This window comes from Phyllobates terribilis, unplaced genomic scaffold (genome assembly GCF_046119375.1).
Source record: "Phyllobates terribilis strain yellow unplaced genomic scaffold, ASM4611937v1 Scaffold_2__4_contigs__length_985480577, whole genome shotgun sequence".
NCBI classification, from domain to species: domain Eukaryota; kingdom Metazoa; phylum Chordata; class Amphibia; order Anura; family Dendrobatidae; genus Phyllobates; species Phyllobates terribilis.
Genome location: NW_027362762.1, coordinates 89363197 through 89389416, shown reverse-complemented (window position 1 = coordinate 89389416; position 26220 = coordinate 89363197). Strand labels below are relative to the sequence as shown.

At 41.8% G+C, this 26220-nt stretch overlaps 1 protein-coding gene across 3 annotated transcripts in view; it reads right to left on the bottom strand.

The window, feature by feature from the left end:
* ELMOD1 (ELMO domain containing 1) overlaps positions 1–26220 on the bottom strand; it is a 135752-nt gene that overhangs the window by 27527 nt on the left and 82005 nt on the right. For all 3 annotated transcript variants that reach the window (XM_073662197.1, XM_073662199.1, XM_073662198.1), the window contains 5 exons: positions 14747–14892; positions 13902–13930; positions 10370–10467; positions 2267–2396; positions 921–1054 (listed from right to left, as the gene is read on the bottom strand). In XM_073662197.1, coding sequence (XP_073518298.1) covers positions 921–1054; positions 2267–2396; positions 10370–10467; positions 13902–13930; positions 14747–14892 — 537 coding nt within the window. The remainder of the gene's footprint in view (positions 1–920; positions 1055–2266; positions 2397–10369; positions 10468–13901; positions 13931–14746; positions 14893–26220) is intronic.

The following is a 26220-nucleotide window of genomic DNA, read 5'->3' as shown; positions in this document are numbered from 1 at the left end:
CCGTCCTGAATGTGGCAGCCATGGTCGTATTTCTGTCCAGCCGCTTCACCGATGCCTCCAACTTGTGCCAGTCATTACACTGGTTACCCATCAGCTCCAGAATACAATATAAACTCATATCTCTCACCCACAAAGCTCTCCACAGTTCTGCACCGCCCTATATCTCCTCCCTCATCTCTGTCTATTGCCCTACAAGTGCCCTCCATTCTGAAACTAACCTAAGACTAACATCCTCCATAATCCAAACCTCCACGTCTAAGACTTCTCTCATGCTGCACCAGTTTTCTGGAATGCATTACCCCAGATGAACCGACTGATGTCTAGCCACCACGCTTTTAGGCATGTTTTAAAAACACATCTCTTTAAACAAGCCTACCATTTCAACTCACTTATCTAACTCTCCCCTATTCCCTCCTCCTAAATATTATTCAGAATCTGCTCCCTCCTATTCATCTGTCTCCACAACCTCCATGTACATGATAACTGCACTTGTAAATTGCACTTAGACATACGGGCTGATGACCGGATCATGCAGCTTTATATGAAAATCCCTATTTATTACAATGGATGGACCTGAAATAACAAGCACTTTTCACCTATTGTGTCCCCCCATTTCCTTGCAGATTGTAAGCTTGCGAGCAGCCGGACCCTCACTCCTAATGCAACTGTTTAAACGGTCTTACCTTGTATTGCCTTTATTGTCTGTATGTGTCACCACTTAATTGTAAAGTGCTGCGGAATATGTTGGCGCTATATAAATAAAAATAATTATTATGTACATAAATGGATGGAGTTTGGCAATAATTTTCTAATTTTTGCAGTGACTGATCATGAGGACGACGCTCAATAACCTGTGGCCAAATTCTCTCTGATCATGTTCTCCCTGCACTGTGCGCTACTCCGATGCAGCAGATACTTACACCAAGTTGTACAGTCCCAGAAGACCCATTCCTCTAAAATCTGTTTTTGGGTCATCGCCTTGGAAACCAATTTCACACCACTGCTTGGAGACCCGCGCTTCCAGAGGAACGCCAGGTTTCAGCATTTTCCACAGCTGTAAATGAGAAATGAATGTTATCTCGGGAAGTGTTTAGGCTTCTTATCGAGAACTCGCACATTAAATAAAATGTCGGGCCCGGAAACGAAGTGAATAAACGACTGTGCAAATGAATCCATGACCCAATTTAAAAAAACAAAAAAAACAACTAATATGCAGTTTACGCAAAAAGATATCTGATGCCAAAATGAAGGTTTAAGGAAAAAGCAATCTATAGAAAAAAAAAATCACCAAGTTATTTGTATGGTAAAATACATAAAAAAGCACGTGGGATGTAACAGGGATTGATTCTCTTTTTTTTCCTATTGCATACTTTCCAATATTTAAATCTCAAAACTTGGCACATGGAACACCCCCCCCCCCCTGAACTTCCACTTTTGTGTATGATCTAACCAAACCCCTTTATGGTTCAAGATTGGATTGGGACTGTTGGCTTGTATGCTTTTTATCCTAGGCAGCAATTACGACAGGAAAGATGGCACCATGAATGGTGGCTGTACCAGCAGTTCTGTTCTACAGAGCAATAGGCCCTGGGTCCTCAGGGTAGGCTTTATCGTAAAAGGGGCCAACAACACTTAGACATGGTTCAGTTTGTACTTTACAGGCACAATACCTGGCTAGACTTTATAACATCAGATTTCAGGAGACTAGGGTGCTTATGAACCACTGCCTGAGGTTCTACTGAAGCAAACTTAAAGGATTATTTACATCTTAAACATTTATGGCATATTTATATTTTCCACCATCTCTTCACTCACAGAAGGTCATTAGAGACCACAGTTTGAAAGATTGGACCTGTCACTATCCTGTGGATTTGTTGCCAGTTATGGAAGGAATTACCATCATAGATTTGGTGCAAACTGATTCGCAAGACCTGGTCCATTGGCCACATTAGTAATCTGTGGTTGCCGGACAAGAGTCGCGAGAACCACCTCTTACTAGATGTCATCCACGGCTCTTCTTTTGATTAGTCAGCCTGGTGAGACGTCACTTGTGTTATGATGCAAAGATGCCGTCACGCCAGGATGGCTAATCAAAAGAAGAGCCAGTGATGTCGGGTGGTAAAGGGCGGTTCTCCAAATCAGCGGGAACAGATTTTTGACATGGTTGATGGTACAAGTCCTGTGAATAAATTCGTCCCAACTCTAACCATCTACAATAGCAGTCCCATGATGCGTGTCTGTTGGCAGAGCCACATTATCGTCTCACCTTAACAAGCATATCCTCATGCTCAGGATTATCGGAGTCATATGCCTCCCGGCGCAGCTTTTCCACCTCTACAGTTAGATTCCTGTAGCCTACGATCTGGAGAAGGCAAGCTTGAAGAGACACTGAAAACCTAGAAGTGAAAAAATAAATAAATGTCTTCCAGTGATAATGGAATAAAGGAAATTGGTTCTGAAATATAATTGGAAAGTGTATGTTCACTGTTCCCATGAATCTAAAAATATAAATAACTTAAAAAAAGGCTAATTTTTCGAGCTTGAAGGCTGCACTTCAGGACATTGACTAGGAGCAGCTACTGTCAGATAGTGATACACATGATAATGAGAGCGTTTAAGCCTATATTGGTCAATCAGACTGCAAAATATGTTCCTGTAGTAAACAAGCATAGACAGAAATTAAATCCTACATGGCTTGCACTTATGGTTAGAAAGGTTATTAATGAAAATAAATGGCATTTACAATATCTGAGCGCAAACTACAAATAGCCAAAAAGAATCTGTAAAAAAAAATAATCAAATCAGCTGAAGTACAAAATGAACAAGGTCCCAGGCCAGATGGGCTGCACCCAAGGGTTCTTAAGGTACTTAGTTCAACTATTGCTGGGCCTCAGTACATAAAAAGTATGGAGACTCTTCAGTGACTGGTACTGTGACTAATGACAGGCATAATGCTAATGTGAGATATTATTGCCAAAAAGTGCACCAGGTCTTTCCAGGGTAATTATAGACCAGGAGAATGCAACGTGGGAAACATGTTCAAGGGGCTTGACAGTTGCTACTGATAAGATTCTCTCTCGATGGGGGGGGGGGGGGGAGCTCTACTTGTAGCTCCTCCTATCTACACAGAATATCCATAGCAACAGCCATCTTCTATCTCAGTAATAGGACTGTATCTTCACTGAAAACAGATTTTACCTCAGAATTGAGAATTTTAATAATGACTGATCAATTCTGGCAGAGAAAGAAGCAGATTTCTCTGATAAGATAGATATACAGTGGGTACAGAAAGTATTCAGACCCCTTTACATTTTTCACTCTTTGTTTCATTGCAGCCATTTGGTAAATTCTAAAAAGTTCATTTATTTCTCGTTAAAGTACACTCTGCACCCCATCTTGACAGAAAAAAACAGAAATGTAGAAATTTTTTGCAAATTTCTTAAAAAAGAAAAACTGAAATATCACATGGTCATAAGTATTCAGACCCTTTGCTCAGTATTGAGTAGAAGCCCCCTTTTGAGCTAGTACAGTCATGAGTCTTATTGGGAATGATGCAACAAGTTTTTCACACCTGGATTTGGGGATCCTCTGCCTTTCTTCCTTGCAGATCCTCTCTAGCTCCGTCAGGTTGGATGGTGAACGTTGGTGGACAGCCATTTTCAGGTCTCTCCAGAGATGCTCAATTGGGTTTAGGTCAGGGCTCTGACTGGGCCAGTCAAGAATGGTCACAGAGTTGTTCTGAAGCCAATCCTTTGTCATTGTTATTAAAAAAGAAAAACTGAAATATCACATGGTCATAAATATTCAGACCCTTTGCTCAGACAGTCATATTTAAGTCACATGCTATCCATTTCCTTGTGATCCTCCTTGAGATGGTTCTACTCCTTCATTGGAGTCCAGCTGTGTTTAAACATTAATTTAATTAATTAAACTGATAGGACTTGATTTGGAAAGGCACACACCTGTCTATATAAGACCTCACAGCTCACAGTGCATGTCAGACCAAATAAGAATCATGAGCTCAAAAGGAACTGCCCAAGGAGCTCAGAGACAGAATTGTGGCACAGATCTGGCCAAGGTTATAAAATAATTTCTGCATTACCCAAGGTCCCTAAGAGCACAGTGGCCTCCATAATCCTTAAATGGAAGATGTTTGGGACCACCAGAAGTCTTCTTAGACCTGGCCATCCAGCCAAACTGAACAATCGTGGTAGAGAAGCCTTGGTGAGAGGTAAAGAAGAACCCTAAGATCACTGTGGCTGAGCTCCAGAGATGCAGTAGGGAGATGGGAGAAAGTTCCACAAAGTCAACTATCACTGCAGCCCTCCACCAGTCGGGCCTTTATGGCAGAGTGGAGCGACGGAAGCCTCTCCTCAGTGCAAGACATATGAAAGTCCGCATACAGTTTTCTCAAAAACACATGAAGGACTCCCAGACTATGAGAAATAAGATTCTCTGGTCTGATGAGATGAAGATAGAACTTTTTGGTGATAATTCTAAGCGGTATGTGTGCAGAAAACCAGGCACTGTTCATCACCTGCCCAATAAAATCCTAACAGTGCAACATGGTGGTGGCAGCATCATGCTATGGGGGTGTTTTTCAGCTGCAGGGACAGACAACTGGTTGCAATTGAAGGAAACATAAATGCAGCCAAGTACAGAGATATCCTGGATGAAAACCTCTTCCAGAGTGCTCTGGACCTCAGACTTGGCTGAAGGTTCACCTTCCAACAAGACAATGACCCTAAGCACACAGCTAAAATAACAAAGGAGTGGCTTCAAAACTATTCTGTGACCATTCTTGACTGGCCCAGCCAGAGCCCTGACCTAAACCCAATTGAGCATCTCTGGAAAGACCTGAAAATGGCTGTCCACCAACGTTCACCATCCAACCTGATGGACCTGGAGAGGAGGAAGAATGGCAGAGAATCCCCAAATCCAGGTGTGAAAAACTTGTTGCATCATTCGCAAGGAGACTCATGGCTGTACTAGTTCAAAAGGGTGCTTCTACTCAATACTGAGCAAAGGGTATGAATACTTATGACCATGTGATATTTCAGTTTTTCTTTTTTAATAAATTTGCAAAAATTTCTACATTTCTGTTTTTTTCAGTCGAGATGGGGTGCAGACTGTACTTTAAAGAGAAAAAAATGAACTTTTTAGAATTTACCAAATAGCTGCAATGAAACAAAGAGAGAAAAATTTAAAGGGGTCTGAATACTTTCCGTACCCACTGTATATCTTATCAAAGAAATCTGCTTCTTTCTCTGCCAGAATTGATCGGTCATTATTAAAATTCTCAATTCTGAGCTAAAAATTAAAACGTATTACTCTTTAACCCCTTCACCCCTGAGCCTGTTTTCACCTTCATGACCGGGACAAATTTGACAATACTGACCAGTGTCACTTTATGAGGTAATAACTCTGAAACACTTCAACGGATCCAGATCCCACTGATTCTGAGATTGTTTTTTCGTGACATATTGTACTTCATGATAGTGGTAAAATACACTGCTCAGAAAAATAAAGAGAACACTCAAATAACACATCCTAGATCTGAATGAATGAAATATTCTCACTGAATACTTTGTTCTGTACAAAGTTGAATGTGCTGACAACAAAATCACACAAAAATCATCAATGGAAATCAAATTTATTAACCAATGGAGGCCTGGATTTGGAGTCACCCCCAAAATTAAAGTGGAAAAACACACTACAGGCTGATCCAACTTTGATGTAATGTCCTTAAAACAATTCAAAATGAGGCTCAGTATTGTGTGTGGCCTCCACGTGCCTGTATGACCTCCCTACAACGCCTGGGCATGCTCCTGATGAGGTTGCCGATGGTCTCCTGTGGGATCTCCTCCCAGACCTGGACTAACGCATCCGCCAACTGCTGGACAGTCTGTGGTGCAACGTGACGTTCGAGGATGGAGTGAGACATGATGTCCCAGATGTGCTCAATCGGATTCAGGTCTGGGGAACGGGCGGGTCAGTCCATAGCTTCAATGCCTTCATCTTGCAGGAACGGCTGACACACTCCAGCCACATGAGGTCTGGCATTGTCCTGCATTAGGAGGAACCCAGGGCCAACCGCACCAGCATATAGTCTCAAAAGGGGTCTGAGGATCTCATCTCGGTACCTAATGGCAGTCAGGCTACCTCTGGCGAGCACATGAAAGGCTGTGCGGCCCTCCAAAGAAATGCCACCCCACACCATTTCTGACCCACTGCCAAACCGGTCATGCTGAAGGATGTTGCAGGCAGCAGATTTCTCTCCACGGCGTCTCCAGACTCTGTCACGTCTGTCACATGTGCTCAGTGTGAACCTGCTTTCATCTGTGAAGAGCACAGGGCGCCAGTGGCGACTTTGCCAATCCTGGTGTTCTGTGGCAAATGCCAAGCGTCCTGCACGGTGTTGGGCTGTGAGCACAACCCCTATCTGTGGATGTCGGGCCCTCATACCACCCTCATGGAGTCGGTTTCTAACCGTTTGTGCAGACACATGCACTTTTGTGGCCCACTGGAGGTCATTTTGCAGTGCTCTGGCAGTGCTCCTCCTGTTCCTCCTTGCACAAAGGCAGAGGTAGCGGTCCTGCTGCTGGGTTGTTGCCCTCCTACGGCCCTCTCCACGGCTCCTGGTGTACTGGCCTGTCTCCTGGTAGCGCCTCCAGCCTCTGGACACTACGCTGACAGACAAAGCAAACCTTCTTGCCACAGCTCGGATTGATGTGCCATCCTGAATGAGCTGCACTACCTGAGCAACTTCTGTGGGTTGTAGAGTCCGTCTCATGCTACCACGAGTGTGAAAGCACAACCAACATTCAAAAGTGCCCAAAAATCAGCCAGAAAGCATTGATACTGAGATGTGGTCTGTGGTCCCCACCTGCAGAACCACTCTTTAATTGAGGGTGTCTTGATAATTGCCAATAATTTCCATCTATTGTCTATTCCATTTGCACAACAGCATGTGAAATTGATTGTCAATCAGTGTTGCTTCCTAATTGAACAGTTTGATTTACTTGAAGTTATATTCTGTTTTTTAAGTGTTCCCTTTATTTTTTGAGCAGTGTATATTTGATATGACTGGTGTTTATGACAAAATCGGAAATTTGGCAAAAATTTAGAAAATTTCACAATTTTCAAACTTTGAATTTTTATGCTCTGAAATCAGGGAGATATGTCACACAAAATAGATAATAAATAACATTTCCCACATGTCTACTTTACATCAGCACAATTGTGAAACCAACATTTTTTTTGTTAGGAAGTTATAAGGGTTAAAAGTTGACCAATGATTTCTCATTTTCACAACAAAATTTACAAAAACATTTTTTTAGGGACCACATTACATTTGAAGTGACTTTGAGGGGTCTATATGAAAGAAAATACTCAAAAAGTGACACCATTCTAAAAACTGCACCCTTCAAAGTGCTCAAAGCCATATTCAAAAAGTTTATTAAACCTTCAGGTGCTTCACAGGAATTTTTGGAACGTGGAAGAAAACAATGAACATTTAACTTTTTTTCACAAAAATTTTACTTTAGACCTAATTTTTTTTATTTTCGCAAGGGTTACAGGAAAACATGGACCCCAAAAGTTATTGTGCAATTTCTCCTGAGCATGCCGATGCCCCATGTGTGGGGGAAAACCATTGTTTGGGCGCACAGCATGGCTCGGAAGGGAAGGAGCGCCATTTGACTTTTTGAATGTAAAATTTGCTGGAATAATTAGCGGACACCATGTCGCGTTTGGAGAGCCCCTGATGTGCCTAAACAGTGGAAACCCCCAACAAGTGACACCAATTTGGAAACTAGACCCCTCAGGGAACTTATCTAGATGTGTGTTTAGCACTGTGAACCACTAGGTGCTTCAGAGAAGTTTAGAACATTGAGCCGTAAAAATAAAATTTTCACATTTTTCCCACAAAAAAGTTTTCAGCCCCAAATTTTGCATTTTCATACTGGTAACAGGAGAAATTGCATCAGAAAATTTGTTGTGCAATTTCCCCTGAGTAAGCCGATACACCATATGTGGGGGAAAACCATTGTTTGGGCACACTGCATGGCTCAAAAGGGAAGGAGCGCCATTTGACTTTTTGAATGTAAAATTTGCTGGAATAATTAGCGGACGCTATGTCGTGTTTGGAGAGCCCCTGATGTCCCTAAACAGTGGAAAAACCCCACAAGTGACCCCATTTTGGAAACTAGACCCCTCAAGGAACTTATCTAGATGTGTGGTGATCACCATGACCCCACAGGAGGTTCACAGAATTTTCCAACGTAGATCTGTAAAAATTAAAAAAAAAAAATATTTTTCCCACAAAAATGTTTTTAGCCCCAAATTTTTTATTTTCACAAGGATAGCAGGAGAAAATGGTCCCCAAAATTTGTTGTGCAATTTTTTCTGTGTACATCCACATGTGGTCATAAACTATTTTTGATGCACAATGCAAAGCTCAAAAGAAAAGAAGCACCATATTGGAGGTCAGATTTTGTTGTACTGGTTTGAGGGTGCCATGTCACATTGGCAGAGCCCCTGAGGTTCAGGAACAGCAGACCCCCCATAAAAGACCTCATTTTACAATGAGGTCAGACCTCTCAATGGAGTTCATCCAAGGGTGCAGTGATCATATTGACACCACAGGGGGGGTCACAAAATGTTATACCATTGGGCAGTTGAGAAACAAAAAAATTACATGTTTACCACCAAAAGTTTGCTTCAGACCCAGATTTTACATTTTTACACTGGGAAATTGGGTAAAAATGGAGCCAAAATTTGTCCCACAATTTCTGCTGAATGTAGAAATACCCTATATGTGGCTGTACAGAACTGCTTAGCCACTTGGCGAGACTCGGGAGGGACAAAGCGCTATTTGCCTCCTGGAGCGCAGATTTTTCTAGACTAGTATGCGGACTCCATATACAAAGCTCCTAAATGCTAGAATAGCAGAACCCCCCCTCAAGTGACCCCATTTTGGAAATTATACCCCTTTGGGAATTTATTTACAGGTGTAATGACGATTTTGACTCAATGGGTGTTTTCAATAAACAAACAGCAGCGGATGTTGCTGAGTGAAAATTTCAAACTGCCGTTGTAGTGACCAGTACGCTGTAGTGCCCAGTACATTTTAGTGACCAGAACGTTGTGCCCAGCTCATGCTTCTAGGTGGGCTCTCATCGCTACAGAAATGCCAAACATATGGACACTAACTACGGTTTAGGCACACTGTGGAGCTCAGGAGGGAGGGGCATCATTAGGATTTTGAACTGCAGAATTTGCTGAATTTCTTTTGGGGGGAGAGGTGCCATAGCGCTTTTCCATAGCCTTTGTGCTACCCCCTATATTTCCGATAACAGATGACAGACCTGAATGGGGACTTTTTTTGTTGATTGATTTGAAGCTTTTGGTAGGAACATTTTACATAAAATTTGAGTCACATTTATCCAGCGCTCTATGCTGAGCAGTTATATTGGGGTTTCCATCAAAATCTCCGAATGAACTTGATTCAGATGAAACCCCTGAGGGATCCATTCACTAAAATCAGGCAGCAGAGTTACTCTGGACTCCATCTGGCCTCTGTTCAGCAGTGTCCTTCTTTTCAGAAGTGCACAAAACTGTGGCCGACGGCAGTTTTATGCATGCCTAAAAAGACGGACACCGCCGGATCACAGGTCATACAGCGTTCACAGTGCCTCCATCTGCCTCATTATAGGGAATATTCCACCAGGGTTTCCGTCTGAATCACGTATTTCAGAGATTTACACGGAAACTCCGGTGTAAGCGCTCAACGTAGAGCGCAGGATAAATGTGCGCTGAGACTTACTGCGATCTTTGGGAGGCAGAATGAACAAATCAACAGTGGGTGAAGAATTGGTTTTATGTATTTTTTTCCGTTCCTCGTGCGGTAAAAGTGATTAGGCGACTTTATTCTTTGGGTCGGTGCGATTACAGCGATACCAGATTTATGCTGATCGACTCCTACCCAAAAAGACTGAATGCTGTCATAAATTCAAACAGTACTTCAACAAAGTATTATTGTAAGGGTGTGCAGATTTATGCAAACACATTATTTTGGTTCCTTAGTTTTCTTTTTACACCTGAAAAAATTTCAATTTGTTTTTCAATGGATTATTACGGATTATGGGTCACATTAAAGGTGGAGAACATTCATGACATTTTAAAAGGCGTGTTTAGACTTTTTTTCCCCACTATAGTTTGGGTTATTTTAACGGTGTATACAAGCACACAAGCTCAGCAATTTTCATAGCTCCCATACAGATGGATGTAGAGCTATGCCTGCACATCCACCTAGACGAGGGAGAGATATTTCATAAATGTCAATGCAGATTGTGTAAAGATGTCTTACTGCGGATTGGTGTCTATATTCACTTTCTTCAGAGTCAGGATATCTTCTATGGTTTTTTCAATTGCATCGGGGTGCACTGCCACTGCCGACTGCAGGAGCTAGGAAAGAAAGCGAGACTGCTCTAATAATAATATCTGCCAATCATCCTAATACAGCTCCTATAACACAAGAAATATCTATTACTCTGAATCACAGCTTGAATTATAAAATATATGCAGACTTATCTATTTTACTGTCTTATTTTAGGGCCTTACACACAGGGGATTAATTTGGCCTGTACAATGCGGATCCACAAAAGAGCTGCCGTGGATGTTCTTGGGGGCCTACTCTACTATACTTATTATGACTCTGAATTCTTGGAGAAGCAAACATTTGTTTTCTGACCGATTACTATAAAAACATCTTCAGCATAAACCACACAAACCATCCATAATAAGGGTCCCTTATTTACAAGACTGGCTGTGCTAATCTAGTCTTGTAAGTTAGACCAGGACCCCAGTGTCTAATACCGTGTTTCCCTGAAAATAAGACCGGATCTTATATAACTTTTTGCTCTGAAAGATGGAATAGGGATTATTTTTTAAGCGGATCCACATTTTTTCTTGAACAAAAAAAAAAAATCATAATTTATTAAAATATAATCATGTCATCACATGCACACACTGCACATACACATGTATGTACACGCTGCACATACATACACATGTATGCACATACATACACATGTATGTACACACATACACATTGTAGCAGAGCCATTTACAACAGGGTTAAGTCCTAGCTCTGCAGGATTTGATTAGATGCACCTGCTTAGCTTTTTACTAGAACCAGGACCTGTGTTCACTAGGTGGGTGTCAGTCTGCTGGATGGAAAAGAGTCGAGTATGCAGCTGGTAAGTGACCAGCCAAAACGTGTGCTATAGCTGGGAGAGAGATGAGCCGGGGTCTCCCTCTCAATGGAGACTGCATGGGTTAGCTAGGACAGCTGAGCAGTCTGTGTGTTGGAGCTGCAAAGAACCATGTGGAAGCTTCAGCCTAACGCCGGCCCTGACAGAAACTAGGGCTTATTTTTGCCCTAAAAGCAATGCTTGCAGAGGATACTCCCATAATACAGCATCCAAAGGAGTATGATCATTTTTTATTATGCAAGTCTTAAATTGAAGGCAGACAATGCTACAGTATGGTCCTATTGCTTTATCTGCCAATGCTAGTTCTTGTGAATGAAATCAGGCACCTTCACAATCCTCAGGCTCCATTACGCGGCACAACCCAATCATCAATCAATCCATTTCTTCATTATTAAATATGATTGCTCCAGAATCTGGAACTGCCTGACAATGTCATCAGAGGATAATCAGCTTTCCTGCGCTCTCAGGGTGTTACAGGAACTAATCTCCAAAGCTTAACACATTTTCTCGCACAGCGATCGTTTGGTAAATCAGCTTCTATGTTACCATGTGGTCTGTGGTCAAACAAAGCACCGATTGTGCAGCCGAACATAACAGCTTGGTCGCAGATAGGGGAAATAGTGTTTTTACAACACACTCCATATTGAAACGGGGATTTTAGGATTGAATGAAGGGTTCTTGAAAAGTTGTATCCTCATACCAGTATTGCACTGCATTGAATTATTAGGTATTATTTTTTTATTGGTTGGACCTCTTTGGCCTCTACTGGACTCCATGATCAAAAGGATCTCTAGGTGGTTGTAGTAGGGCAGACTGGTTAGGGCTCTATAGATGCCTAAAGGTTCATTTAATAGATTATTTAAATATGACGGCGATCACCTGACGAATAAGCAAAAGGCTCATTTGTCAAGAGATCGTATCTTTTATACTGGAGTATAATCATCGTTAGCAGCAGCACATCACCCAGTGTAAATGGGGGAAATGTTGCAGATGATTGTTCTGTTCCCATCAGGTTTTGTCGGCCATGTAAACAGGCCAGTAAATATGCTCGGACTGACTTGTATATAGTCCATCGGCCCTCACTAATGGGATGAAATCAGCCCATAGAAATGTGCCGCTAACAGGACAACTGCATAATAAAAAAAGTGACCTCTATATAGAAAAAAAATATCTATACAAAAATAAGTTAAAAAGTATATCTAAAATACAAGAAGAGAAAAAAGAAATACACTGCCTACAATATTGTCACCCTTCATCATACTATTACAAGAGGCTAATAAATATATATAATATATTATAATACGTATCAAAACAAGCAAAGCAAAAGAAAGAACCCGTTGTAACAGTTTGTTGGGTATAAATTCCCAAATTTATAAAAAAGATTAAAAAAAAATGTTAAAATAAAAAAAAAATATTCTTTTGCACTTTACAATTTACTTGTAATGCAAAATTAAACTAAAATGGAAAAAAAATATTACAAAAAATTAACAAACAAAATTTGACAGAAAAAAAAGTAAACCCTACTTAGGTAGCCAAACAAATAAAAAAAAAAAAAGTTAGAGGTGGAAAATCACAATGAGGGTGTAAAGAAAAAATCTGGTCATTCAAAAACAATACAAATCAGGTCACAGAGTTTTCCAGGCTTTCACATACTCATGACTAGTGTTGAGTGAGTATGAGCGAGTATGTTCGCCGAGTATGCTCGGGCCCGAGCACCGAGTATTTATAGCTGCTCGGTGATAAGGTTAAATCGCTCCCATGTGCATGATTTGCAACTGTTTGACAGCTTTATTTCATGTGAGGAATGTCTATTTCTTACACATTCCTCACATGTAATAAAGCTGTCAAACAGTTGCAAATCATGCACACGGGAGCGATTCAACCATATCACCGAGCAGCTGTAAATACTCGGAGCTCGGCCCGAGCATACTCGGAACAGAACATACTCGCTCAACCCTACTCATGACCTATCTTTTGTGCCATGGAGGATTAAAGAAGAGACCAGAGGGAGCTGCGCGGAGGACCAGACGGGTGCGGCGGTGGCAGGACAGATGAACTCAGAGGTTAATATTTTTGTTTTCATGCTACATTTATTATGCTCTGGAGTCTAGCAAGATCAAAGAACATGATAAAACGCAATTGATTCACATTAAATTTCCTGGCCAAATTCAAATTTCGACAGATTCGCTCACCATTAATTAGAACGTTTTGAAATGATTTGATTTAGACAAAAACTTTTCAAATTCAAGACCCCCCAGGGAAAAGCTGATGGTGGAGGATCAATATGGTGGAATCTTTTTGCTCAGCTACTATCGTGACCTCCACTGATCCTAAATCACATATCATAACTCATCTATCCTAGTAATATGCCATCAATGTATGAGATGGGAGAATCGCTTTACGTTTAATGCATTGAACATTATACTGTGAGGAAACCAGAATGTTTTATCTCTATGTGAAGCGACAGTATAAAAATATATTCGTAAATTAATCTGCCCAGGATTTTGGCATAGTGTCATAAGTGGACACTTCATTTTAATGCTGTCCCCTCTGAACAAAAAGCAGTGGACATAGGAGCAGATTGTGGTTTAGAATGAACTTCTTAAGCTGGGAGGGAAAACTTACCTTACTTTTAGATGACTTCAAGGAGGATTCTGAAAAAAGATAATAAAATTAATCCCAGTGAAGCAGACGGACAATAAGCACTTTATACCCTACAATAGTCAGATCCTTTCAGTGGAGGCATTTTGGCCTCCTCTCTTTTATAAAGGTTCAGTTCTTTACAACAAGACTCCGTTGAGGCATTTCGCATGTTAAGTGGCAAAACCAAGAAGCCAAAAGCAATGCTGTAACCAGGGTATTCAAATTGCCTCATCAGAGGGGAAGTGGACTTGAACTTTAGTGCCACCCATTGGGGATATGAATCCTAAAAGTCAATATCGACCCTTTAATGAGCCTTGTCACATGAGGATGAAAGCCAACCCAGAATCTCCATTTGCAGACACGTGTTTCGGGGCATTGCTCCTCCTCAGTGCAAAGCCTGAGATCTGATTTGGCTGTATGAAAGGACTGCCCCTTAACCATCTTTAAGTTGGATGATGCCCTGTGCAGTAGCTTCGGCTGATGTCCTGTTTCCTTATGTGTATCATATTGTGCCTCAATGGCACAACGTAAGAGTACATATAACCATACCATAAAATGCCCAGATCACTGCGCCAGATGGTTTTCTAAATACTACTACCCAATTAATAATCTCTAGGGAATGCAGCAGCTTCTTTATTCAGCTGTATTTCTGTAGATTTAGGTACATATTAAGATTTGGTGTTAAAGGGTTATTCCCCAAAAAATGGTAAAGGATTGAAAAATCAATGCTCAAACAAGCAACTATCAAATCTGACAGCTCCGGAATTTCAAGCAATATGACATGAATGGTAGAAGTAAAAGAATGGCATTATACAGCAGACAATTACCTAATTTTAAGGTCCGTCCGGCACCAGGTTTGTTCTTGTAGCAGATTCTCTGGAGCTCACACCGTCCGGTCAGCTTCCTCAGTATAAACTTGAAACAACGCCAGAGACAGATGCAGTAGAAGTACAACCACACCTGAACCACCATCCTGGGAAGAAATAATAATAAAAAAAAAAACCTTTCAAGTTATGACAAGTCCTCATAAATGACAACTTGAAAGAATCCCTCCACCCTAAAAGAAGCACATTGTAATAAATCTACAGAGGTAAAGCAATGGAAAATCTTAGTGCAGGACGGTTTTTGTCTTCAGGTTTCTCGATGTCAAGGTCCTATGACAGCAGCATACTGGTATGAAGACTTCTGACCGAGCACATGAAATATTCTCTGCAGACCATTAGAGCATTACCCACTGTGAGTAAGAAACCGTCACTTTATGTAAGTCACCTGTTCACAGACTGAATTCCTTGGGTGGAGTAAGTCTTAACAAATAAATAATACACAAGTTAAATGGGTAAAGTTGCAAAGTGTTTGCAAAAACAAGCAACTTTACAACTACCTCTTATTAAAACTGCCAAACTGCCCTCTGTTCTCAAGAATAAATATAATACAAGGAGTACAGCAGTTCAATGCCTAGGTTACCGGCCACCTCTGCAGCCTGACATTGACCTAATATCTAGGTAAGGAGCAAGCGCAACTAGAAGGCTCTATAGCTTCAGAGCCTGCTTGCCCAATGTTGAAGCTGAGTCGATAGCTGGATCTGACCAGCCTATGTCCCACTACACAACTCAGGGAAATCTGCAGCCTAGGAGAGTGCTCAGTTCAGACCAGAGGCACAACCATACCGCTGATCTGAATGGTCAATCTTCAGGGGTGCAAAAGCCCCACTTTAAGGAGCACAGAAAATCCCTTTTCAGGGCTGTGATGACTGTTTCGGGGTTGCACTGGCCTCTGCTCTCCCTGCTTGCTCTGTTCTCTCCTTTTCAATGCGCACTAACAGTGCACTCTCTTGCTAGTTTGTCACTACTCGTAAGACCTGGTGAGGGAGCACACTGTCACTACGCAAAGGAATATAGCACTGTGAGCAGGGAGTGTATATCGAGCATGCGTCAGAGTTGACAACCGACGCATGCTCAATAGAGCATGGACTAGCCCAGCCATCGGAAATGTCACAAATGATGTTTAGTTGCAGGTTGGGGAAAGTAGCTGCAGAGGTGACTGCAGCAGTGACCACAGCCCCGTCCCCCTGCCGACATCCCATTTAAAAAGTGGTTAAATATATTTTCAAGTAACTTCCAGAATAAGCTGCCTTGTTTGTGAATACTAATGAATATTCCCCCATGATGAAGCGGTCATTTATACAAGCGAAACATGCGTAGGGGACGTGGGGAATCTTCTCACCAGGCTGACTGTCCCATTGGTGTCCATCTCCAACTGCTGGGTATGTTCATGAGTCCAATTATTTATTATGTATTCTCCCTTGAGCCTACTGATAACTACCAAGATGTACTAGGTACTATACCTTCCCTTTGGCTCAGGGTTTAACTTATGGACTCATTAGATACTATCAGTATGTACTATGTATAGGAATGCCCCTGTGGCATAGTCACTATTCATGATACCACATTGTAATTGGCGCCACTGGCTACTCACAGCCTGAGGTCTGTGTTGATCACATTTTTGTGCATAAATGTTATATGGGTGTTTTTTGTTACTGATTTTAATCTTTATATGCAATAAAATTTGAATAATCGTTCTAAGCTATTGAAGGCTCCATTTTTCTCTTTGTTATAAATTATGGCATGTATATGGAGCTGTTTTTGGGGGACAAAAGGGACACTGTTCCCACTTCTGAACCTCTAATCATGATGTTTGTGAACCAAGTGGGTTGTTGTATAATATTTGTTTGTGAACATGTAGAATAATACTATATCTAACCATTATAAAGCTTATATCCTGCCTTTTCACCATTTTTCCCCTACAGGCTCTATATATTTTTGCTTTATCAGATAAAGTTTTTTTATTATTTTTTTAATAGGTACAAGTAATACAAAACAATAAGTCTAAAGACCCCACCATTCCGCCAACCCCTTCTGGTCATACATCGATTTCCTAGATAGAAGGTTTTGGGTTTTCTATACACCCCTTCTTCCAATATAATGAATACATTTATTTTATTTACCAATTCTTTCTGCCCTGGGACAACTGGATCAATCCACCTGGAAGCGATAAGCTTTTGACCTGATGAAGTACCGTATATGTTTTAGGGAAATTCTCTAATTTTCATCCTCCGGTATAAAATGCCATGTGAAGACTTTTTGCAGATAGTGTAATAGATTATTCGAGAGATGTGCCAACGGGACACAATTCCAAAACAATATCTGCAGGGGCCACTCCACATCGAGGACAGCTAGCACCCTCCCTAAACCCAATTCTGTGAGGAAATTGAGGGGTCCTATACACTCTGTATAACAAATAAATTTGTGAAAGCCTCTGAGCCTCACTAGTGGATATTTGCCGAACAGAGAAAAGAACTGACTCCCACTGTTCCTCATCAATGGACCCTGAGATCCACCTCCTACTTGTCTTCTAACGTCAAAGGGTGTCTCTTTAAATATTTGTGTAAAAGGAGCCTACAAAACATAGAAATAACTCCCGCCTTGTTGCCACCACCCTTTACCATGCTGAGCAGAAAACTATTTTGCGTATCTACATTACTACTTGTGTTCCAAGCATAACGCAAATAAAGGTATTGATAAAACAATTTATGTTGCAATCTAAATCCCTCCCAAAACCGAGACTTAATTTCTTAATTTTCAATCCACTATGAGCTGGCAGGAATGGACTAGCTGCTAAACACAGCACAGTACACAGAGATGGATACCTGCTCTTCATTCATACTGTTGCACCATGTCTCGGTGCCCTAAAAAATGAAATAAAAATCTAGAAGAGATGATCTGTCTAGATGTTACTCAATACAAGTTCTGGGGTGAGGTAAGAGATTTATTAAAAAGTTTACCAGATGTTTCAATTTTTCCCTCTGCCTTTTTCCTCTCCTTTCTCCTCCCCCTCCCCTCAGAGTATAATGGGCTGTTTCACATGACAACACAGTAAGGCCTGCAGACTGTCTGAGCAAAAGAGATTTGAGCTGTTTTTTTCAAAGTGGATGAAAAGGGTTGAGGAAACATACTGTCTGGGAAACTGTGGGGAGCATCACACTGTGTGAGGGACATTACAGACATAACACTGTGTGGGGGACTTCACACTGTGTGAAGGGCTTTGCGGGCCATCATACTGTGGGTGGAGGTTAGTAGGGGCCATCATACTGTGTGGGGGACATCACATTGTGTGAGGGACATCACATTGTGTGAGGGACATTACAGACATAACGCTGTGTGGGGGACATCACATTGTGTGAGGGACATTACAGACATAACGCTGTGTGGGGGACTTCACACTGTGTGAAGGGCTTTGGGGGCCATTATACTGTGGGTGGAGATTAGTAGGGGCCATCATACTGTGTGGGGGGTCTCAATGTGTGGGAGATCTATGAGGATGTCATACTGAGTAGCGTGCTGTGGGGAAATCATACTGTGGGGGAGACCATTGGGCATCATATTGTGGGCAGAGGGCTGTGGAAGCAATTATATGGTGTGTGGGTTTAATATTTTGTGGGAACTATAATGAAATCATACTGTGTGAAGGGCTGTTAGACCCATCATACAATGGGTTTGGGGGTCTGTGGGGACCATCATATTGTGTGGGGGTCTCAATGTATGGAGGAACTATGGAGACTTCATATTTTGCAGAGGGCTGTGAGGAAATCATACTGTGGGGGAGAATGGTGTGGCGTACATCACACTGAGTGGCCATGATACTGTGTGGGGGGCTGTGGAGGATGTTATACTGTGTGGGCATCTCAATATAATGGGGGAACTATGTGGGCATCATACAGTGTGTGAGACTGTGGGGGACATCATAATGTGTAGGGGAACAGTGGGGGATCTGTGGAGGAGTCAAACTGGATTTGGGGGCTCTGGAGGCATCATACCGTGTTTGTGAACTATCACCCTGCTGTGGTGTTCCATGAGTGGTTATGATACTGTGTGGGGGGCAGTAGGTGGATATAATACTGTGTAAGGGAGACAATGATATTTTATGTGGGGGACTGTGGGGCCATAGGTGCCATGATACTGCATGTGGGAGATGCTATGGGAGCCATGATTCTGTGGTTGGGAGGTCTTGAGGCCATTATACTGTGTGGGGAACCATGGGGGACATCACACTGTATGCGAGGAACCATGGGAGCCATGATACATGAGTGTTGGAGTCGCTATGGAGGCCATCATAATGTGTGTGGGGGAATTTGGTGGACATCATTGTGTGTAGGGGACACTATAGGTGCATCACATTGTTTTGGGGGTACTCGGAGGGCAAATTAGCTGGGAAAGAATTAGTGTGGAGGTATCATACTATATTGTGGGGCCATAATGCTGTATGGTTGCCATGAAAGGCAAATCATAATGGGTGAGAACACTAAAAGGTTCCAGCAGGTGAACAATTACAGAGTTAGTGCCTCAATACATGTCTCTCTCCCTATCTTTGAAAGTTGGGAGGTATTCCCTTCTGTGCATGCTCCTATGTGGCGTGAGCCTGCATAATCCTTTTTTTTTGGAGGGGGCTGGTGGATAGAGGAGGGGCCCAGTTGGGACTTTTGCTATGGTGCCCTATGATTTTTGTGTATGCCCCTGACTGAGTTCATGTCAAGCTGAATATCGGCACAGTATTTCTTGATTTTTGCAAGTTTTCAATAAGAATGATAAAAATGCTCTGTAAAACAGTGAGACAGTTGGCTCCCAGGAGTCCACCACACAGAAAGTATTAATAAGAGCCTTGAGCTACAATCTGATCTGTCTCTAGCAGATATATATCCCCCTCCATGAAACTCCTGTGCTAGACTAGCGGCACAGTGTGAGAAGATTGACTTACACTTCATTTCTTAAGACACCGAAAAGAAGTATTAAAAATACCGATATTATGCAAGAAAAATTAGATTTGGTAGACGCTTCACTTGCCAATAGATTTCAAATCTATTTTAATTATCACCAGCACCATATCTTATACCATTTTATAACATTATAAATAAGCCTGGAATGTTGTGATAAAATTTAATTCCCATGCTCTTGTTACGGGGTGCCCTAGCACAATGTCAGAAGTACCTACGGTTGCCTTAGCCCTGGCTGACCCTAAAGCTAGGCCCTAAGTAGGGAGGGGGAGGCGTGAGCACTAGTCAGCCCCACTGAAACTAAAGACAAACAAGGGAAACATACAAGAGGATACACTTAGCTTTGAGAAGACACTAGAGAGATAACGACTACAATCCACAAAGGAACTCCAAGACGAATCTAGCAGACTGCTAGAATTAGAGACCTGAACAGAGGAATTAACTCTTATCACTTGCAACTCTATGTAGAAACTGAGTGTATTTAAAGATCCAGTAAGGGTGTTTCAATTAGCAGCAGAAGGTAGAGATCACCACTGGGTCCTAGAGGAGGAGGGATGACGAAAGGATCAAGAAGGTGCCTGCAAGGCCATGCGCAGCGACCTTCTACAGTCAGATCCAGAATGACTGTCTGTCAAACCTCACACAGCCGTGACATGGACTGTGGGCACTGTCTGGTTTCACCACTAAGGTGTTTCCCTGAAAGCTTTCTCACTACTTCCAGAGTGCTCCTTTTAATCCAGTTGAGCGGCCTGTGAATCCTGTACAAGTGACTCAAGAGCATTCTGTAAGTAATTATGGCAAATCGATTGAGGTAGAGAGTCTGCCCAGCATCGGGTATTGTGTTATCACTGGTCGTTTAGTAACTGTCAAGTTATAAGCCAATAGGCGGTAATCACTAAGCTTTTGTGCCAATAAACTGTGTCCTCCATTATTGTGTCGTTCCTGTTTACCGCTCCTTTACAGACTTATGCATTGCCACTTTACAGGCTTCCAAAAGCTGTGTAGTCTGCCCGTACAGTAATGTTCCCTTTTATCTGGCCCCTACTTCTTGTTAACCTACGAAATGCAGCTATTTGGAAATGGCAGCAAGTCATCCATGTATCTTGTCCAGCAAGTGGACTTTGAACTCACGCATGTAAATGCAATTAACATTGAAGCATTGGGGTAACTAAGTTACAGGTGCATCTCACAAAATTAGAAAACCATCAAAAAGTTACATTTATTTCAGCTCTTCAATACAAAAAGTGAAGCTCATATATTATATAGAGTCATTACAAACAGAGTGATCTATTTCAAGTGTTTATTTCTGTTAATGTTGATGATTATGGCTGACAGCCAATGAAAACACAAAAGTCATTATCTCAGTAAATTAGAATACTTTATAACAATAGCTTGAAAAATGATTTTAAAATCCGAAATGTTGTCCTACTGAAATGTATGCTCAGTAAATGCACTCAATACTTGGTCAGGGCTCCTTTTGCATCAATTACTGCATCAATGCGGCGTGGCATGGAGGTGATCAGCCTGTGGCACTGCTGAGGTGTTATGGAAGCCCAGGTGGCTTTGATAGCAGCCTTCAGCTCGTCTGCATTGTTGGGTCAGGTGTCTCTCATCTTCCTCTTGACAATACCCCATAGATTCTCTATAATAGATTCTCTATGGGGTTAAGGTCAGGCGAGTTTGCTGCCAATCAAGCACAGATATACTGTTGCATTTAAACCAGGTATTGGTACTTTTGGCAGTGTGGACAGGTGCCAAGTTCTGCAGGAGAATGAAATTTCCATCTCCAAAAAGCTTGTCGGCAGATGGAAGCATGAAGTGCTCTAAAAATTTCCTGGTAGACGGCTGCGCTGAATTTGGTCTTGATAAAACACAGTGGACCTACACCAGCAGATGACATGGCTCCCCAAACCATCACTGACTGTGGAAACTTCACACTAGACCACAAGCAGCTTGGATTGTGGCCTCTCCACTCTTCCTCCAGACTCTGGGACCTTGATTTCCAAATGAAAATTGGAACTCTGGGATCTTGTGGAGTGTGTCAATGACTGCCTTCTGGACGTTTGTCAAGTCAGCAGTCTTCCGCATGATTGTGGAGCCTACAGAAACAGACTAAGGGACCTTTTTAAACACTTAGGAAGCCTTTGCAGGTGTTTTTTGTTAATTATTCTAGTTTACTGAGATAATGACTTTTGTGTTTTCATTGGCTGTAAGCCATAATCATCAACATTAACAGAAATAAACACTTGAAACAGATCACTTTGTAATGACTCTATATAATATATGAGTTTCACTTTTTGTATTGAAGAACTGAAATAAATTAACTTTTTGATGATATTCTAATTTTGTGAGATGCACCTGTACAAAACAACATTGGTAACATTGCACCCTCATCTAACATGTGTAATTATAATAGTAGAGGTCTTCTTGTGAAGTTGAGGAGCTCTTGGGCTCCAGGTACCCCCATAGCTACATTTCTGGTCATAATAGAAACAGTAAGAATAGGGTGATGGACTTATGGGCTTATCATCACCTCCTGCTAAGTAATGTATTTGCATGAGCTACCAAATTAAAAGTGCTATTAGCCCTAAGCACATTTTTTGTTCCCACTGTCAGACTGGAGTGCATGATTCTAAAAGTCTAACCACCCTCTGAGCAGACCATGTGCTCATCCATTAATAACTGGACTATGATCTATATTGATATTATTGCACATATTTATTTTACTCACTTATATAGCACCATTAATATTCACAGTACTTTACAGAGATCATCATCACTGTCCCCATTGGGGCTCACAATCTAGATTCCCTATCAGTATGTCTTTGGAATGTGGGAGAATACCAGAAAACTTGGAGGAAACCCACACAAACACGGGAGAACATACAAACTCCTGGCAGATGTTGTCCTGGGTGGGATTTAAATCACCGTGCTGTCCTTCATATATGCAGGTATAGGACATAGCACCAGTAAGATCTTATAGGTTGTGACCATTCCTTAAGAAACAGACGCTAGTTATAATTGACACTAAAGTCACCTCCAAACAAGGTTGTCTTCTGCTTCATATTTGCGGCTCATTACTGTTTCAGAGCCTTGGTCAACTGGAGGATCCTGTGGTAGATCACTGTGACCCTAACGGCATGACATCTCTTATTACATGATCCCCTACAAACAAGAATATAGATGTGTACGGTTAGAGATTTACATACTGACCTCTAATAACTCTTGAGTAATCTTTTCGGACAAGATGCTTATGTAATATCCTGTAAAGCCTAAAACTATTTCTTAAATGGTTGATGGTGTCAGAGGTTTTTTCGGGGTCAGAAAGTCTTACATAATCAAGAAAACAGCAGATCTGTTATGGGCTAGGGTTAATATACTTACTTTGGTGGTGTAATCTCATCCACTTTGGAACTATGAGCAACTCATTTTTGATTCCTGAAAGAAGCGCACTTTTCTCTGACCTAGTTCCCGGTCTAGGATGCTGTACAGCTGTGGGCTTCTGGTCTCCTCTTTTATGCCGCCCACGGCATGAACCACCAACATATCAGGAGCTTAAGGATTTATCTGTTAAAATCATCTCCAGACGACTTGAAGATGTAGTTAGATCACAGCCAAGATGTAATTAATAATGTATCATCGCCTACAGCAATGCAGTGTACTGTGGTATTGGCTAATTACTGGAGTGTACGTCATGTTCTATAAGAATCTGGGGAATTGAAGGGTCGGACTGGTGTCAATGGAAGAGTGTAATGATTTGTGAAGGAAGCATATATGCATATATATGGACAGAAGTATTGGGATGCACCTCTTAATCATTGAATTCAGGTTTTTCATTTGTCTCCGATGTATGACATCCGGTCCCTCGCCATGTTGTTAACTAACATGTGAGACCAAATCGCTCTTTCTACAAAGTACACCAATACCAGCGTGGCCCTGTGCCCCTGGCGGTAACTTCATGACATGGGTTTCCGTGTCTGAGCAGCTGCAAGCCTTACATCACCAAGCACGATGTAGTGGTGTAAAGTCGCCAGCACTGGACTTTGGAGCAGTGGAAACGTGTTCTGTGGAGTGATGGATCTTCTCTATCTGGGATCTCATGGATGAGTCTGGGTTTGGCGAATGCCAGGAGAACGTTACCCGCCTGATTGTATTGTGCCATCTGTGAAGTTTGGCGGAGGAGGGATAATGCTATGGACTTGTTTTTCAGGGTTCGGCCCCAGCTCCAGTGAAGGGAAATCTTAATGCTTAGCATACAAAACATTTTTCGATAGTTGAAGCTTCTAACTTTGTGGGATCAGTTTGGTGAAGGCGCTTCTTAGTCCAAGCAGGACTGTGACCAGTGCAAGGTCCATAAAGACATGGTTGGGTCCATTTATTGTGGAAGAACATGACCGGCCACACAGAGCCCTGACCTCAACCCCATCAAACACCTGTGAGATAAACTTGAATGGAGATTGTGCGTTACGGTCATGGTCCAAGTTTAAAACAGTTATAAGCTCTACTTTCCCATAGGTTTCCAAAAAACAAGTGCTTTACTTTAGAGGTTCCCATGCAGATGAAAATTTTACCTTTACCCTATACTACTGGCAAAAGAGGCAGAGTTATAACACGAGTCCTACCTAATGTGTTCCCTTAACCACAAATACAGCATGTACATAATGGGAAGAGTGTTAAAAAACAAGTACTTATTCCCTCCACTCATCTCGGAACATGTTGAGCCCAAAAAAAAAAAGTTAGGAGGTACACATGTGTACCAGGTATGATTTATAATACTGGTGCTCTTTCGGCCCCATCAAACACCATGACCTGGGTGCGACTGCTTCCTCTGTACACTGTGTGCAGAATTATTAGGCAAGTTGTATTTTAGAGGATTATTTTTATTATTGATCAACAACTAAGTTCTCAATCAACCCAAAAGACTCATAAATATCCAAGCTTAATATTTTTGGAAGTTGGAGTGGGGTTTTTTTTAGATTTGGCTATCTTAGGAGGATATCTGTTTGTGCAGGTAACTATTACTGTGCAGAATTATTAGGCAACTTAATAAAAACCAAATATAATCCCATCTCACTTGTTTATTTTCACCGGGTAAACCAATATCAGTGCACAAAATTTAGAAATAAACATTTCTGACATGCAAAAACAAAAACCCCAAAAATGAGTGATGAATATAGCCACCTTTCTTTATGATGACACTCAACAGCCTTCCATCCATAGATTCTGTCAGTTGCTTGATCTGTTTTCGATCAACATTGCGTGCAGCAGCCACCACAGCCTCCCAGACACTGTTCCCAGAGGTGTACTGTTTTCCCTCCCTGTAGATCTCATATTATATGATGGACCACAGGTTCTCTATGGGGTTCAGATTAGGTGAACAAGGGGGCCATGTCATTATTTTTTCTTCTTTTAGACCTTTACTGGCCAGCCACGCTGTGGAGTAGTTGGATGCATGTGATGGAGCTTTGTCCTGCATAAAAATCATGTTTTTCTTGAACGATACCGACTTCTTCCTGTACCACTGCTTGAAGAAGTTGTCTTCCAGAAACTGGCAATAGGTCTGGTTGTTGAGCTTCACTCCATCCTCAACCCGAAAAGGTCCCACAAGTTCATCTTTGATGATACCAGCCCATACCAGTACCCCACCTCCACCTTGCTGGCGTCTGAGTCGGAGTGGAGCTCTCTGCCCTTTACCGATCCAGCCTCTGGCCCATCCATCTGGGCCATCCAGAGTCACTCTCATTTCATCAGTCCATAAAACCTTTGAAAAATCAGTCTTAAAATATTTTTTGGCCCATTCTTGATGTTTTATCTTATGTTTCTTGTTCAAAGTTGGTTGTTTTTCAGCCTTCCTTACCGTGGCTATGTCCCTGAGTATCACACACCTTTTGCTTTTTGATACTCCAGTAACGTTGCAGCTCTGAAATATGGCAAAACTGGTGGTGAATGGCATCTTGGCAGCTTCACGCTTGCTTTTCCTCAATTCATGGACAGTTATTTTGCGCCTTTTTTGGCCAACACGCTTCTTGCGACCCTGTTGGCTATTTGCCATGAAACGCTTGATTGTTCGTTGATCACGCTTCAAAAGTTTGGAAATTTCAAGACTGCTGCATCCCTCTGCAAGACATCTCACAATTTTGGACTTTTCAGAGCCCGTCAAATCTCTCTTCTGACCCATTTTGCCAAAGGAAAGGAAGTTGCCTAATAATTAAGCACACCTTATATAGGTTGTTGATGTCATTAGTCAACACCCCTCCTCATTACAGAGATGCACATCACCAGATTTACTTAATTGGTAGTTGGCTCTCAAGCCTATGCAGCTTGGAGTAGGACAACATGTATAAAAAGTATCAAAGTGATCAAAATACTAATTTGCCTAATAATTCTGCACACAGTGTATTCGCTATACGCAAGTAAGCGCCATTTATTTGATATGGCAATCTATTAAAGGCTCCTAACCAGGGGAATACATTA